This window comes from Manis pentadactyla, chromosome 2 (genome assembly GCF_030020395.1).
Source record: "Manis pentadactyla isolate mManPen7 chromosome 2, mManPen7.hap1, whole genome shotgun sequence".
Classification (NCBI taxonomy): Eukaryota; Metazoa; Chordata; class Mammalia; order Pholidota; family Manidae; genus Manis; species Manis pentadactyla.
This window is the reverse complement of record NC_080020.1, coordinates 214977287-214990794: the sequence shown is the minus strand read 5'-3', so window position 1 is coordinate 214990794 and position 13508 is coordinate 214977287. Positions and strand designations below refer to the sequence as shown.

General features: G+C 57.3%; 1 protein-coding gene across 4 annotated transcripts; it reads left to right on the top strand.

Moving 5' to 3' along the window:
* Positions 1 to 5508: 5508 nt before the first annotated feature.
* On the top strand, positions 5509 to 13323 carry EMILIN1 (elastin microfibril interfacer 1). Of its 4 annotated transcripts, none has more exons than XM_036903429.2 (8): positions 5511 to 6144; positions 7050 to 7193; positions 7652 to 7872; positions 8996 to 10927; positions 11276 to 11392; positions 11840 to 11857; positions 12015 to 12152; positions 12569 to 13323. In XM_036903429.2, the coding sequence occupies exons 1-8, from the start codon at positions 5975 to 5977 to the stop codon at positions 12904 to 12906; spliced, it is 3078 nt and encodes a 1025-aa protein (XP_036759324.2). In that variant the 5' UTR covers positions 5511 to 5974; the 3' UTR covers positions 12907 to 13323. The 4 variants fall into 4 exon arrangements, with proteins under 4 accessions (XP_036759327.2, XP_036759324.2, XP_036759325.2 ...); XM_036903430.2 differs by having other exon boundaries at positions 5513 to 6144; positions 7068 to 7193; XM_036903433.2 differs by having other exon boundaries at positions 6007 to 6144; positions 7022 to 7193.
* The last annotated feature ends 185 nt before the right edge of the window (positions 13324 to 13508 follow it).

Genomic DNA, 13508 nt, shown 5'->3' with positions numbered 1-13508 from the left:
AGATAAGGGACTGAGGCTCGGGCCGGCCCACTCTTCGCCCAGGCCGGGTCTCGTCCTCAGCCCCTGGACAAGCCATCGCCTGGAGGGCCGTGGACCGCGCTTGCGTGCCCCTCACCTGATCAGCTCGGCTTGGCTCCCTCTCGGTGCCCGCTCTAGCGCGAGGTAGGAGACCTGGACCGGAAGTTTGTGTCGCCAGCCCAGTCCCAAACCGGATACTTCCGCGGTGCGGCGGGGCCCCCAACGGGCTCTCTAGCCCCGCCGTCTCGCCTGCTCCCCGCGGCGCCTTTTCAAGGGGCGGGGCCTCGGGCTGGGTTGCCGGAGGACGGTCTGCCCTAGGGGGTGCGCGGGTGACAGACAAGCGCCTCGGGCCGGCCCCGCGCAGCTGCTTGCAGCTGGCGCAGCTGGGGACGCGGTTAGCAACCCTGTGGCCTCTTACCCGGGGCCGAGGAGTGGTCTAGGGCGAGGGTGCGGTGGCCGGGCAAGGCGGGAGGCCCGGCCTGACCCCATAGCCTTCGACCCTCCTTCCTGCTCTGGCCTCCCGCGCTGCTGCCCACCCTGTGCTAACTCGCCCGGCCCAGCCAGGTGCTTCCTTTGGGCCTTGCCCTCAGGGTCCCTTCCCCGCACCGTCGGCGGGGAGAGAGGTGAGAGGCGGTGCAGAGGGCTGGGGCGGCCGGGTGCTCCTCTCCTCAGCGCCAGCCTTTCTGTTCTGCCCGACATCCGCCTAGTAGAACGCTCCTGCCTATGATCTGACCAGTGCCTGCCCCCCTTACCCGGGCTCCCTCCTTCCACCTATCCCTGGAGGTGGGCGTCGGAAATAGGGCGGACCCTCCCGGAATCAAAACCCAAACCGTGGGACTTAGGCCAAGTGGGAAATCACCCCCAGGATGTGAGGGGGAGGGGAGGGGAGGAAGGGGTGGGACAGGCAAGAGGTGTTGTGGATTGGGAGCAGAGTTGGTCACTGAGGAGAAAGAATGATGATGGTGGTAGATGTCCGAGGGTCTCTGGTTGAGGGTGAGGCATTCGGGCTCTACAAGCCTTTGCCCAGCCAGAAACTACTCCCCCCTCGCTCCTTTCCCTCAGCTTCACCATAAAAGGGAACGGCACTGAGCCAGGCTGGGGCGGGGGGCTGGGCTGTTGCTCTGGAGCTGTCAGGGGTAATGGAAGCCAGTTGCTTGCGGTAGAGGGGGGCCGGGGCTCAGGGGATGCCTCTGCTTCTCTGAGCCAAAGAAAACTACAGAAGCTGCTGTGGGGCTGGAACAGCTGGGTCAGGGGGCCACCTTGCTGCCTGTGTGCCCTGTGTGCTTGGGGTGCACTATCCCAGAGTGAGTTCCCCTGGCCTGGGATCATCAACAGTTTGTTTTCCATGCTTCAGCCCAGTGACTCCTAACTCAGCCTTTAGCAATCTGTAGTTCCCCTAGCCTCCCCCAAGTCGCCACCCTGCCCCACCCCAGCGCCTATCCAGTATTTCCCAGAAGTTTCCTATGTAGAATCCCAGCCCTTCCACAAAACAGTGAAACCCCGGATGTATACTTTTTTATGTCCCTTAGTGAGCAATCTGTTCCCAGATCTGCTCTTGAAGAATGAGAGTTAAAAGATTACACACATTATGCTTTGTGTCTCCTGGAAATTTGAAGCAGATCCAAGTCCAACCAGACACTTAGGTCTACTTTTGAGACAGAACTAGATCTCTAGAATTAGACCCTGAAAAGTAGACTTTCTAGTATGAATATGACATGAGGGAAGACCTTGGAAGCACTTGAGATTCCAAGGCTGTCCTGCAACCAGCTGACACGGTGCAAAGTATCTTAGGCTGTCAGAGCTGAAAGGGGCCTTCAAGATACTTTTATAAAGAAGGAAACTAAGGCCCAGAAGGTAACTGATTTGGCCAGGATTCTACAACTCATTGTAGAATCCTGGTCAAATCAGTGTCTTCTGATCCTCTTTCCTTCATTCAGGATTCCATGTCAGACTGTGGACTCAATAGGTCATCCTACGGTCAGGATCAAGAGGAAAAGGATTTGTTTTAGAACCATCCAGAAATGTCCTTCACTTCCCAGAACTTCCTGTGCCCAGGTCAGGAGTCTTTATCAGCTTCGAGTGGGTCATTTGGCTTAGTGCCTGGAGCAACTGAAATTGGAAATGGTCTCTAGGACTAAACTAGACTCATCTAAAAACTTTTAAAAAATTGAAAAAAGCTTGGGTGGAGAAGTATATAGGAAGTGAGAAGAAGCCTCATCCTCCGGGAAGTGGGGGAGAAAGCAGATTGGGGAGCACGTGTGGAGCGTAATCTCTGATTAGTATGACATTTTCAAGGAGAAGACGTGGTCAGGATTAGGCTCAGTAGTGAAACAAGACCTGGGAAAGGGGGACTGGGCCCTGAGTCCAGCAAGGTTGGCTCCTAAAGCATTGTACCTGTGGAAGGAAAAGAAAAATGTATGCATTGGAGCAGGAGTAGACATTTGCTCAGGAGTCCCCACGAGCTTGAATTCCTATCTGGGTTTTCATTATCTAAAGGCTAAATTCATATTAGTCCCCTTTTCCCCCCTCCCAATATTCAGCCCTCTGACATAAGGCATTAGACATAAAAGGCTCCTTGCTGTTGGTGCCCCCTGGCTCTGGGAGCATAAGCTCATTGCTCTGTTGGTGATGATTGACTGAATGAGTTGGCCTAGTAGAGCCAAAATTTCCCATTGGCCCTAGACCCTTGGAAATCTCCTATCTTAAAGAAGTTATAAAATAGATCTTGTCCTTGTGCCGCCAGGGACTCAGACTTTTTTGGTCTCAGGAATTCTCTTGCCAATTGCTTTTAACTCTGGCTATTGCTAATACCACCACCACCACCACCACCACATTCTCTCTAACCTTAGTCTCCACTGCAGCCTGCTCGCCCAACACCTCAGGCCTCCCTGGTGAATCCAGGAATTGTCTTCCCCAAGGAACCCAGGGCCACTGACTTCTTTGGGATCTCACAAATATTCATGTCAACCCCTAGGTCATAGCTCCTAATTACAGGACTAAATGATATGCAACCTACTGCAATTATATTTCAAAGCCAATATTTTTTACTTGACACACTTAAAATACAACAGACTTTTAAATTTAAGGGGGCAGGCAAAGGAATGGTTACAACTGGGCAGTGACAAAATGGCTGGGATGACTTTTCAGGTTGCCAGATGCCCCAGAGAAGAGCAGAAAAAGAAAACCCACAGCAGCAGCCAGGGCAACCTGGAAGGAAAGTGGGTTGGCTTCCTGCCAAGACCAGGGCCAGGGCCTAGAGCTGATCAGAGACCAGGGATAAAGCTGCAATCTTCCAATGACAGCAACTTTGAAATCACGCTCTCCTAGGATCATTCCCTCCAAGTCTCCCTGTGTGCTAATCCCCAACACCTCCTTGTGTGCTAATCCCTCTAAGGGGCACCTACAAATTTCCATTTCTGTTGGTTCCAGCATTCATTTGTTTTTTCACCAACATTCCTCCCAGCCATCAGAATCACATTCTGGGTCATAGGACCTCTGAGGCAGATCACTCAGAGTTACATTGAAGGTCTGGTGGCATCCATTCTCATGGCTTCCAACCATTGCCCTGCAAATGGTTCTCAGAATTAAGACTACATTTCCAATCATCTCCTAGACATTTATTTCCCCTGAGATGTGTTACTCTCATCTTAAACTCACTATGTCCAAACTAGATCATCTTTCTTTCCTCTAAATCTGCTCCTCTTCTCAACTTCCCCATCCTGGCTTAACCCTGGAATCTTCTCTGGTGTTGCCCCTCATCTGGTCCCTCATTGCCCAGGCAGTCACCAAGCAGTCACAGCCTTTTCTTCCAAGTCTGCATCACTTTGCAGGGTAGAATTTGGAAGGGACCTTACATGACTAACAGACAACAGACTCCCAGTGGAGCCATGGGATTTGCTCAGTGGGAGCACTGCTCCGAGAAGGAGCTGGAGCCAGTGTCCTTGTGCCTTGACCCCTTGCCTAGGCCTCTTGCCCACAGTGTGTTCTTTCTGCGTGTGTTGACCCCTTACTCAAGCACTTGTAACCCATGCTCTTAACCACTCATCTGAGCCTCTTCCTGATTTTCCCACAATCACCTTCTCTTTCTGTCCACTTCACTTCCTGCTGACACAAATAAGAACTAACATTTATTGAGCATTTGCCACACACCAAGTACTATTTTAAATGCTTTACACATAATAAACTAATCCTCACAAACCTAGGAAGGAGGGCACAACTATTACTCCCATGGTACAGATGAGGAAACTGAGGCAGACCACTTTCCTGAGTCTGAAATCTCTCCTCGCCCCTCGTCTCTGTTCTTTACGTTCTTCCCCTGACACTGCTCAGGGTCTCTGTTCCAGTAGCTCTTCTCTGACTCGCCCGAGCAGCCAGCTCACTTTCCCCTCCTCTTACCTGGAGCACAGTACCTCCTTGCCTGGCCCTTGGCACCCTGTCCATCCTGCCTGTGGCAGTGTCTGGTTCGGTGCAGCCCATCCCCCAGCAGGCCCACGCCCCTCCTGAGCCTTACGCATGCCTCTACTACCTGGGGACCTCCACAGTGAGGGCGCAGCACCCTCCTCTCCCTTCTGCCTCATTCTTCTGCTTCGCTCTCCCAAGCATCCCACCACACAGGGACACCTGGTCCAGAACAACAGAGTCAGACATCTCCAAGGAGCTTTCTGGTCAGGCTGATGGCTGAGTATGACTGAGTTCCTGGCCTGCTACAGAGGCTCTCAGACTTGTCTCCAGGCTGGGGAGTGACTTCCTTTGGGCTATATAGATAAATTTGATCTACCTTCCTTTCCTGATGTATAGCCTGACCTTCACCAAGACAAGCCAGGGCCCAAATCCAGTTGGCCTTTTGAGAATGAGACTTTCTCCTCCTGCCCACGTCTTTCTTCTCCATGCTCGACAGAAGCCTGTTCATGCCTTTTCCAGGTTTTCCTTTCTCCCTCCTCTGGCTTCTCTGAATTACCTGCCTGCCTCAGTGGAGTCCTTTTCCTCCCACCCACCCCCCGGCCCAGTAGCCCTCTCTCCTCTCCTCCTTCCTCTCAAGTCGCTGACCTAATATTTAGATTCTCATCTCAGTCCTGCTCTCGACTTGCTGTGTTACCTCAGACAGGTCACATCCAGTTCTGCGCCTCAGTTTTCACATCTATAAAAGGGGCAGCCGCACCAGCCAGTGAGTGAGTCCGTTCTCCCTTTTATGGCCCTGCCCTCCTCCAGCCCTGGGCTCCTCTCGGGGCCTCTCTCCCTGGGGAGGCCTGCCCCAGCCCCAGGAGCACTGTGGCTCCAGCTCCCAGGCCTCCCCCCAGCTCCGGCCCCGGCTCTGCTCCGTGTGGCCCGTTCTGAGAGGTTGGCCCCAAGCCCGGCGGCAACTCCACATTTCTGTTTTTACTTTTTTTTTTCTCTTTTTCCCGGAGTTAACAAGAAGCAGATGTGGCGCACGATGGTTGGAGAGGTGGGGGGAGGAAGGGGGAGGCTGGACCGCCAGCCAGACAGGCGGGGAGGGAGGGCAGTGAGCAAGAGAGGGAGGCGGGAGGCCAGGGCCCGCCCCACAGCAACTTCTGCGCCTCTGAACAGCCACAGGGGCAAAGCCCTGTCACCCCCAGGATCTGATCACTGGGGAAAACAGAGCTGAGAGGAGGGCCAGCTGGGGTGAGGGTTTGGAGGCCCAGGAGGCAGCATCTGGGCAGGGACCAGGCACAGGAGGAGGCCAGGGGGCACAGACAACAAACTCCCCTCAGAAGGGGAGAAGAGGAGAGCGGAAGGAACGAGGGAGGGACGGTCGGGACCCTGAGGAGGAAAGAGGAGGGGGAGAAGGATCAGGCCCTGTGGCCAAGGAGGAGGCGTGCGGCTGGGGGCTGCCGGCAGGAAGCCGGGGACCTGACGGGCGCGGTCCCTGGAGTAGCGGCATCCCCGCCAGTGCCCAGGCCAGGATGTGCCTCTGAGGGCCACCGCAGAGCGCCCCACCATGGCCCCCAGCACCCTCTGGAGCTGCTACCTCTTCTGCCTGCTGACCGCGGCTGTGGAAGCAGCTAGCTACCCTCCTCGCGGTTACAGCCTCTACACAGGGGGTGGCGGGGCCCTCAACCCTGGTGGACCCCAGGCCCAGAGTGCCTCCCGGCCCGCCAGCCGCCATAGGTAAGAGTCTGGGTCCCAGCCCAAGGCTGGAGGTGGGTGGGAGGGTGGGGAAGAGGAGGTCTGGGCTACCCACTCCTGGGCTGAATCTAGTACAGGGAAGATGGAGAGACGAAGCCCATCCATCAGGTGGCTTCTCGTGCCCACCCTCCTGCAGGGCATTTCCAGGGTCCCCTGAATAGATAAGTTGCCGTCTAACTGCAGGAGAGTTAGGTCCCACATCCTTCCCATGAGATCTGCAGTTAGGTGCCCAGGGAAACTACTCCAACGGGTGTGGACAAGGCCTTCCTGCTAGCTGCCAGCTGCGTAGCAGCCTGGGATCCTCGAATATCCCTGTGTAGGGATTCCTCCACCCCATCCAGGAATCCCCCACTCCTGCCGGCTCCTTTCGGTTCTCTAGCCGGACACAGATCAGAGGCCAGCATAAATGGGGCCAAGAGTGTAGAACTGCAAGCCCCCAGGGGCCAGGGCTCATCAATGGCTTATTCTCTACTTAACCCTGAGCTGGACCCCTGCCTGCCCTATCAGCTCCCCCGAGGGGTGGGTGGAAGCCAGCATCCCAGGGATTGCCAGAGGGACTGGGCCAGCCCTCTTACACAGGCCACGCCAAGCTGGGGATTGAGACAGAAAGGGACATGAATGAATGTGTGAATGCAGAGGCTCCCAGGACCCCCCAGCCATGAGAATCAACTTCTCCTAGTTGTGGTTTTCCATTCTACACCTCCTCTCTCCATCTTGAAAAGTCTTTATGGACTCATCCAGCACAGGAAGGCGTAGGGGGAGCTGCGCCTGCCAAAGCCTGACTCCCACCGGTCCCCAGAGGCCCTTCATCTTTTGACCCTCCCTCAGCCCCTCTGGTAGCCCCTGGGCCCTCCTCTAGGGCATGTGTCTCTGGCCCTTGGGCCCAGGCAGGGTTGTGCCTGCAGGAACTGGTGTGCCTACGTGGTGACCCGGACAGTGAGCTGTGTCCTTGAGGATGGAGTGGAGACCTTCGTCAAGCCCGACTACCAGCCCTGTGGCTGGGGCCAGCCCCAGTGTCCCCGCAGCATCATGTGAGCCCCAGTGCTGGTGGATGGGTATTTGGGGGTGCTGGGCTAGGGCAGAAGGTGGATGGCCAACTCACGGATTTTGTACACAGCTGTTAGCAAGCGGCAGGACCAGGGGCTTTGGCCAGAGCCATTTTGAGGAGATGCTGAGGCAACAGTTTAGCTGGTGGGATCCTGAGGGCAAACTTGTATAGACCTCCCTGCCAGCCTTCTCTGGGCTGGGCCATGCTCAAGAAGAGGGGTCCAAGGTTCCAGCACAGGACAAGGGGAGGAAGGACGGGGATTTGGCCCTTGGGCAGTAAGCTGACAGCTGTCAACTGAGCAAAGCCACATGCTGGACAGTAAGGGAGACCTAGCCTGAAGGACAGGCCTTGCCCATTAGCAGCTGTCCTGCTCTGAGGGCAGGAGCCAGAGTCCCCCACAATGCCAGGAGAAGTAAAGAGGCTTCCCTCTGCCTCTCCCAGGTACCGCAGCTTCCTCCGTCCTCGCTACCGCACAGCCTACAAGACAGTGACGGATATGGAGTGGAGGTGCTGTCAGGGCTACGGAGGCGATGACTGTGCTGAGGGTCCTGCCACAGGGCCTGCTCCTGCCCCCCCCACACCACGCCCCCGGCCCCAGCCTGCCCGCCCCAACCTCTCTGGCTCCAGTGCAGGCAGCCACCTGAGTGGACTAGGTGGGGAAGGTGAGTATGGGAGCTTCTGGGAAGGAAGGGGGAGACAGTGCGGGAGAATGTGGGGCTAGGTTGCTGAGGGAAACCCCCGTGCTCCAAGCCAGAAGAAATGGGCAGAAAGCTGTTAATGAGAACCCTGCAATACCCTGCCTTGAGCGTGTGTGTGCGTGTGACAGAGATGAGTCCAAGGGAAGAGGCAAGCCGAGAAAGAGAAGTGCTCACACACGCCCACCCACATGTGGCCAAGATACTTCCTAGTTGGGAACAGCTGTAGGAGGAAGAGGGCAGCCCTTTGAGAAGCTTAGTCCAAGGGGAAAAACAGTTGGGACTACAAGTCCTAGCATGCACTGCAACCGACTACAGGTCCCAGGTCCCTCGGTGGCCTCTGGAGATTGCAGGTCCCAGAATGCAGCAGTCCCCATTGCCTTCCCGTGAATGTGCATGAGTGTGAGTGTGAGTGTGTGAGTGTGTGTGTGTGTGTGTGTGCGCGCGCGCGCGTGCCAGTCACTGCGGATGTGTGTGTGTGTGTGTGCACGCGCACACGTGTGCCAGGCACTGCAGATGTGCTGTTTGCCTGCCCGGGAGACCCCCACAGTTGTCCAGAACCACGTTTGACCCTGTGGTGTTGTGGAGAGGTGCCACCTGGAACAACCACTGTTGTGGGGTCCATAGTGCCTCCTCCGCACTCCCATTTCACTTGTCCTGAGGGAGCGACATAATGTTTTTCCCATTTCACAGATGAGGAGACAGTTTCCGTAAAGTAAAGAGGCACTCTGAACAGTAGAAAGGGTGTGGGGTTGGTGGTCAAACAGATGATTTGCATTTGAAACTTGGCCCTGCCACTTATTAAACTTGTAATCCAGGGCCAGTTACTTAATCTCTCTGGACTTTGTTTCCTAATCTACAAAATGGGAAGAGCTAATGGTATCTGCCCAATGGAGTTGTAAGAGGAAATATTTGGCCAAGAGGCATTCAGTGAATGGAGTTTCCTTCTTTTTGCTCAAGTCACCCAGCTAAGGAGTGGCCAAAATCTTCTAGGACCTCATCTCTTGCTGGAGCTGGGGAGAGCAGGCCCTTGGAGGTGGACCGAGCTCTGAGGTCCAGCCCTCTGCCTTATGCCTTCCCGTCTCTCCAGGTCCTGGGGAGTCAGAGAAGGTGCAGCAGCTAGAGGAGCAGGTGCAGAGCCTGACAAAGGAGCTGCAAGGCCTTCGGGGTATCCTGCAGGGACTGAGTGGGCGCCTGGCAGAAGATGTCCAGAAGGCTGTAGAGACAGCCTTTAATGGGAGGCAGCAGCTAGCAGATGCAGCTGCCCGCCCTGGCGTGCACGAAACCCTAAATGAAATCCAGCAGCAGCTGCAGCTCCTGGATAACCGTGTCTCCACCCACGACCAGGAGCTGGGCCATCTTAACAACCATCACAGTGGTGGTGGTGGTGGTGGTGGTGGCGGCGGGGCACTGGACCCAGCCCCGCTTCCTCCTGGCCACAGTGAGGAGCCACTGCGGGAGCTGGAGCAGCGGCTGCAGGAGTCCTGCTCTGTGTGCCTGGCAGGGCTGGACGGCTTCCGCCGGCAGCAGCAGGACGACAGAGAGCGGCTTCGAGCACTGGAGAAGCTGCTGGCCTCTGTGGAAGAGCGGCAGAGGCAGCTCGCCGGGCAGGCCTTGGGTCGCAGGCCCCCGCAGGAATGCTGCCCTCCAGAGCTGGGCCGGCGGCTGGCAGAGCTGGAGCGGAGGCTGGATGTAGTGGCCGGCTCAGTGACAGTGCTGAGTGGGAGGCGAGCCACTGAGCTCGGAGGAGCAGCTGGGCAGGGGGGCCATCCCCCAGGCTATACCAGCTTAGCTTCCCGGCTCTCTCGCCTGGAGGACCGATTCAACTCCACCCTGGGTCCCTCGGAGGAGCAGGAGGAGGGCTGGCCGAGGCGTCCTGGGGGGCTGGGCCGCTGGCTGCCTGCTGCCCATGGCCAGCTAGAGAAGCTGGAGGGACTATTGGCCAATGTGAGTGGGGAGCTGAGTGGGCGGCTGGATCTGCTGGAAGAGCAGGTGGCAGGGGCTGTGCAAGCATGTGGGCAGCTCTGTTCTGGGGCCCCAGGGGAGCAGGACTCCCAGGTCAGTGAGATCCTCAGTGCCTTGGAGCGCAGGGTGCTGGACAGCGAGGGGCAGCTGCGTCTGGTGGGCTCAGGATTGCACAAGGTGGAAGCAGCTGGGGAGGCACAGCAGGCTGCACTGGAAGGACTGCGAGGGGTCGTGGGCCAGCTCCAGGGTCTTGTCGACGCACAGGATGAGACAGCTGCAGAGTTCACGGTGCAGCTCAATCTCACAGCCACTCGGCTGGGCCAGCTGGAGGACCTGCTGCGGGCCCGTGGAGATGAGGGCTGTGGGACCTGTGGTGGTGTCCAAGAGGAACTGGGCCGCCTTCGGGATGGTGTGGAACGCTGTTCCTGCCCACTGTTACCCCCGCGGGGCCCTGGGGCTGGCCCAGGTGCTGGGGGACCAAGCCGTGGGCCTCTCGATGGTTTCAGTGTGTTTGGAGGAAGCTCAGGTTCAGCACTGCAGGCCCTGCAAGGAGAGCTTTCTGAGGTTATTCTCACCTTCAGCTCCCTCAATGACTCACTGCATGAGCTCCAGACCACCGTGGAGGGCCAGGGCGCTGATCTGGCTGACCTGGGAGCCACCAAAGACCGCATCATCTCTGAGATTAACAGGCTGCAGCAGGAGGCCACAGAGCATGCGACAGAGAGTGAGGAGCGCTTCCGAGGCCTGGAAGAGGGACAGGCACAGGCTGGCCAGTGCCCCAGCCTGGAGGGGCGACTGGGCCGCCTTGAGGGAGTCTGTGAGCGATTGGACACGGTGGCTGGGGGACTGCAGGGCCTGCGAGACGGCCTTTCCAGACATGTGGCTGGGCTCTGGGCTGGGCTACGGGAAACCAACAGCACCAGTCAGACACAGGCAGCCCTGCTGGAGAAGCTGCTGGGAGGGCAGGCAGGCCTGGGCAGGCGGCTTGGTGCCCTTAACAGCTCCCTGCTGCTCCTGGAAGATCAGCTTCGCCAGCTCAGTCTGAGGGAACACACTGGTGAGGGGGCAACAGGAGCCGTGGGGCTGAGGGGTGGGGGGATCCCTTTCAAGCCCTTCCCACAACAGCATAGTTTAACCTCAGTGGCTTTCCCTTTGCTCTGCCCAGCATGAATTGCAGACCCACCAGTGTCCCAGGGGTAGACTTGTCCATAAGAGATGACCCAAGGTCCCAGCTTCCTGCCTTCCCTTGGCCCCTCAGATGGGGGGAGGTGGGGTGCTGCCTGCCAGCCAGGTATCCAGTGTGGATAGCAAGTGGCCCCAGCAACCTTTCCACGGAGCCACTGCTTTCCTTGTCCTTTGGAAGCTCCTTTTATGGCTCTCCTTCAACTTAGTTTTATCACTGTAGGGCCTGCAGGCGAGGCTGGGCCCCCAGGGCCTCCTGGGGTGCAGGGACCCCCAGGTCCTGCTGGACCTCCAGGACTGCCAGGCAAGGATGGACCAACGGGGCCCATTGGGCCACCAGGTATGTGAGATGAGATTCTTGCTGCAGCTAGGTTTACCATCCCTTCTGGCAGCTCCAGACTTGACATTCTACTCTGAACTTGACAGAGAAGAGGGGAAAAGGGTGAGGAATTAGGGGTCCTGCATGGCTGATAGTGACTAGGAAGATGAATAGGAGCTGGGATAGTCACTATGTTGGCTAAATGAATATGCGGGCCTCACTTCAATATGTATTGAAGACTAAGGCTGAGCCTACAAGGGCTATGCAGGGTGTGAAAGGCTGGCGGCTAGGACTTATGGCCCAGCAGTTGAACAGAATGGGCCCTATCTAGTTCCCTTTTCTTAATACCCCTATTCCTGATTTGGAGTCTGCACAGCACCTACCCAGCAGGAGAGGCCCAGCAGCTGTTTGCCAAGTGACTTAGTGAGAGCTGGCCTACTTCTCACTGCTCCCTTTCCTCCTCCACAGGTCCCCAGGGTGAGCAGGGTAAGTTCCTCTCATTGATGCTAGAGGGATGGTAACTGAACTAGGCTTGGAGGACGTAAGGCCTTATGCAGCCCTGGGCGTAGAGACCTGGGAGGGGAAGAGGGCTAGACAGCTCTGCTCCGAGAATCACCTCTGACACCCACCCTACCCCACTCAGGAGTGGAGGGGGCACCAGCAGCCTCTGTACCCCGGGTGGCCTTCTCAGCTGCCTTGAGTTTGCCCAGGTCTGAACCAGGTACAGTGCCCTTCGACAGAGTCCTGCTCAACGATGGGGGCTACTATGATCCAGAAACTGGTAAGCCTGGGAGCGGGCTGGCTGGGCGCAGGGGGAAACCTGCCAGGCTGTGCAGTAATATGTGCTCATTCTTGCTGCTTCAGACAAGGTGAATCCTTTCATGCTCTGGTTTGGGGAGAGCCCCATTCTTCCCTTCATTTATTCATTTTCACCATAGCTTGGACTGGATGGTGGAGTGGGGAGGGGAAGAGCCATTCCTTCAACAGCTCTTGCCGGGGCACTGTCTTGAGTGCTGGGGATGCAGTAATAAAACACCAAATTCCCTGCCCTGGTGGAGGGATTCTTTACCTTCTGGTGGAAGAGAGGTGAAAAGACCCAGTGGGTCCCTCCCTAGTCCAGGAGTTCCAGGTGGCTCCCTGACACCTTCTTGGCACCTGCCACCTGTCTCCCCGCCTGACTGTCATCCTTGTCCCTAGGTGTGTTCACAGCGCCACTGGCCGGGCGCTACTTGCTCAGCGCAGTGCTAACTGGGCACCGCCACGAGAAAGTGGAGGCCGTGCTGTCTCGCTCCAATCTGGGCGTGGCCCGCATAGACTCAGGTGGCTATGAGCCCGAGGGCCTGGAGAATAAGCCCATAGCCGAGAGCCAGCCCAGCCCGGGTGCCCTGGGCATCTTCAGTCTCATCCTGCCGCTGCAGGCCGGGGACACAGTCTGCATTGACCTGGTCATGGGGCAGCTGGCGCACTCGGAGGAGCCGCTCACCATCTTCAGTGGAGCCCTGCTCTATGGGGACTTGGAGCTAGAACAGGTGTAGACAGAGGCTGCGATGACCGGTCCGAAGTGTCTAAGCTGGCCAAAGAGTAAGTGGAGGCGGTGGGCTTCTGGGGGAAGCCGCCTGGTACCGGGCGCCGTCTTGGCTCCCCAGCCCCGGGACAGCCATCTCGGAACCTACCGAAGCACAGGCGCCCGGAACACTCTCCTCCTCACGGCCGGAGCGCTCCAGGTCAGGGACTCTGGAGTCACCTCCTCCAGACTTTTGGCCCGATCGCCGTCCCCTGCAGGACCCATACTGTGGAGGAACCGATCCTCGTACCCTTTGCTACCCCAACTGGCCTCTAGGCCGATTTCCTGGGCTCCAGGGCTCTCCTGAGGAGGCCCAAGCCCCCATCGCCATACTAAACTATTCAGGAATAAAGACACTTGGTTTTTCTAAAAAAAAAAAAAAACAAAACAAACCATCTGATCCAATATGTGTTCAGGAGTAGAGGCGTACACAGGGGATGGGGAGGTGAGAGCCCAGGGTTACGGACCCGGTTCACTCCCTCCTACTGGAGTGGCTCTGCCTGTTCGCGCCTGGACGCGCGGGTCACACAAGGAGGACCAGCCGCAGAGTCCTGGGGCTCTGCTCTTGGTTAC

Bases quoted from the DNA above. Each gene is read 5' to 3' on its own strand.
- EMILIN1 (XM_036903429.2), top strand. From the start codon at position 5,975: ATGGCCCCCAGCACCCTCTGGAGCTGCTACCTCTTCTGCCTGCTGACC. The intron at 10,928-11,275 runs GTGAGGGGGCAA...TTATCACTGTAG, and splicing joins CAGTCTGAGGGAACACACTG to GGCCTGCAGGCGAGGCTGGG. The intron at 12,153-12,568 runs GTAAGCCTGGGA...CCTTGTCCCTAG, and splicing joins CTACTATGATCCAGAAACTG to GTGTGTTCACAGCGCCACTG.